At 58.8% G+C, this 2,500-nt stretch overlaps 1 protein-coding gene across 1 annotated transcript in view; it reads left to right on the forward strand.

The window, feature by feature from the left end:
* The window catches only part of EMWEY_00047720 (zinc finger (C3HC4 RING finger) protein, putative), a gene marked incomplete at both ends in the record, with an annotated part of 8,007 nt that overhangs the window by 2,842 nt on the left and 2,665 nt on the right, over positions 1-2,500 (forward strand). Inside the window, one exon of the mRNA XM_013477227.1 lies at positions 1-2,500. This exon is cut by the window's left edge and continues 783 nt beyond it; it is cut by the window's right edge and continues 1,658 nt beyond it. Within this exon, the coding sequence (XP_013332681.1) occupies positions 1-2,500 (2,500 nt within the window).

Consider the following 2,500-nt stretch of genomic DNA (forward strand, 5'->3'; position numbering starts at 1 on the left):
AGCAGCAGCAGCAAGAGCAGCAGAAGCAGCAGCAGGAGGCGGACGCTGCTGCAGCAGATGAGCAGCAGATTGCTGCAACTTCTCTAGCAATGGCAAGACACGTAGAACTGATGGCAATGCCGCTGCTGCTGCAGCTACAGCAGCAACGGCAGCAGCAGCAGCAGCAGCAGCAAGATTCTGCGACTGCATCAGCAGCAACAACAGCAGCAGGAGCGTTAGTTGTGCTGCTGCTGGAGCAAATAAGGAAGCACCTTGTGCGGGCCTTCGGAGTGCCACAGCAGCAGCAGCAACAGCAGCAGCAGCAGCAGCAGCAGCAACAGCAACAGCAGCCAGCTTCCTATGAGAGCTTGAAGGCCTTAGACGCTCTTATGAGGGCAGCAGAGATGTGCATGCACCGCCTGCATCTCCCTGCAGCAGCAACAGCAGCAGCAACGACGGCTGCTGCAACAGCAACAGCAACTGCAGCAGCAGCAGCAGCAGCAGATCTGTGTCTCCCGTCCTCAGGTGTATTCAACGCGCAGCAGCAGCTGCTGTCGCTGCTGCCTGTAGCAGCAGCAGCATGTAGGGGTGCTGCCTGTGCTGTATACACGAACAAAAATACAGCGTTGCTGCTGCTGCAGCAGCAGCAGCAACTTGCCTTCCCCCAAATAGCCATCAGGTTGCTGCTGCCGCTGCTCCGCAGAGCAACAGCAGCAGAAGCAGCAGCAGCAGCAACTACTGCTGCAGCAGCAGAAGCGCAATCCTCTGCTGCTTGGCAGGCAGCTGCAGAAGCAATCGTTCTCTCACACAGTGTGTCAGCAGCAACAGCAGCAGCAGCAACAGCAGCAGCAGCAGCAGCAAATGCAGGAGAGGTAGAGTTGCTGCTGCAGCGATGGTGCTGCTGTGCCTTTGCCTTAGGACAGCTCGGCCGCCTTTGGAGGCGCTTCCATGCAGACACAGCAGCAGCAGCAGCAGCAGCAGCAGCAGCAGCAACAGCAACAGCAGCAGCGGGAGCAGGAGAAGCAAGAGCAACTGCAGCAGCAGCAGGTACTGGAGCAGCGGAAGCAGCAGCAGCAGGTACTGGAGCAGCGGAAGCAGCAGCAGCAGCAAAAAGTGTGCTGCCTCCTGCAACACAAACTGCCCTCTCTGAGGTCCTGCTGCAGCTCATTAGAGAGATGCCTTTGCTGCTGCAGCAACTGCAGCAGCAGCAGCAGCAGCAGAAGCAACTGCAGCAGCTGCAGTTCCCTTCATCGCTTTTACCTGACTTGCTGCAGGTCTTCCTCAGCAGTAGCAGCAGCAGCAGCAATAAGATCGCTGCTGCTGCTGCTGCTGCACCGCAGCTGTTTGTCCTCCCGCAGCAGCAAGCAGCAGACGCAGCTGCTCATATCGTGCAGGCGCTGCTGCTGCTGCAGCAGCAGCAACAGCAGCAGCAACGGGAGTGCATCTGGCTGCCGCAGTGTACAGACACCCTGCGGCAAACTGTTGCTTCCCCTGAATTGCTGCAGGCCTTAGTTAGCAGCAGCAGCAGCAGCAGCAGCAGTGTAGAAGCAGCGTGCTGCTCAGCTGCTGCTGCGCTGCTGGAGGAGCAAATACATGGGTGGGAGTTCCCGTCTGCTGCTGCTGCTGCGCTGCTGCTGCAGTTGCTGCAGTCATTGAATGCTGCTGCACGGGAGCAGCTCAAGCAGCAGCTGAAGGCAGCAGCAGCAGCAGCAGCAGCAGCAGCGGAGTGCTGTGAAGGCAGGCCGGGTGCAGCAGTAAGTGCTGCTGCTGTTACACCGGAGGGCTGGGCAGCAGCAGCAGCACTTGTTGCTGCAGCAGACTGCAGCAACAAGTTAGATATGCAGGAGGCCTTAGCCTTCTTACGGGATGTGCTGCAGCAGCAGCAGCTAGGGAGCAGCAGCAGCAGCAGCAGCAGCAGATGTGCAGCAGAGCGGCAATGTCTTACTGCTGCTTTCGTCTGGAGGGCTTCTGTTGTCTTCCTTTGTAAAACAGCAGCGACAGCAGCAACAGCAGCAACAGCAGCAGCAGCAGCAGATGGTGCTGCTGTATCACCAGATGAGGCGCTGCGGCTAGCGGTCGATGCAGCAGCAGCAGCAGCAGCAGCAGGAACAGCAGCAACAGCAGACCAGAAGCAAGCAGCGGCAGCAAAGGAGGGCATGTTGCTGCTGCTGCTGTGCGGATTAACAGTAGGGGCTGTTGAGGAGAGCAGCAGCAGCAGCAGCAAGAGGCGTCGTACAGGGAAGCGCATGCATGCAGCAGCAGCTTCGGATGCTGCTGCTGCAGCGCCAACGGCAGCAAGCCAAGAGGTGCGCGGTGTTCTCTGCTACCTGCTGCAGCAGCAACAAAACCAGCAGCAGCAGCAGCAGCACCGGATGGTGCTGCTGCGGCTGCTGCTGCAGCAGCTGCTGTCATCAGCAGCAGAAGACTTTAAGGAGACAAATTGTGAATTTGCTGCAGTTGCGCCGCTGCGTATAAAGGCGCTTGTCTCTGCTGCTGCTGCTGCTGCTGCTGCTGCTGCTGC

Source organism: Eimeria maxima, genomic scaffold (genome assembly GCF_000499605.1).
Source record: "Eimeria maxima Weybridge genomic scaffold, Emw_scaff1045, whole genome shotgun sequence".
NCBI classification, from domain to species: domain Eukaryota; phylum Apicomplexa; class Conoidasida; order Eucoccidiorida; family Eimeriidae; genus Eimeria; species Eimeria maxima.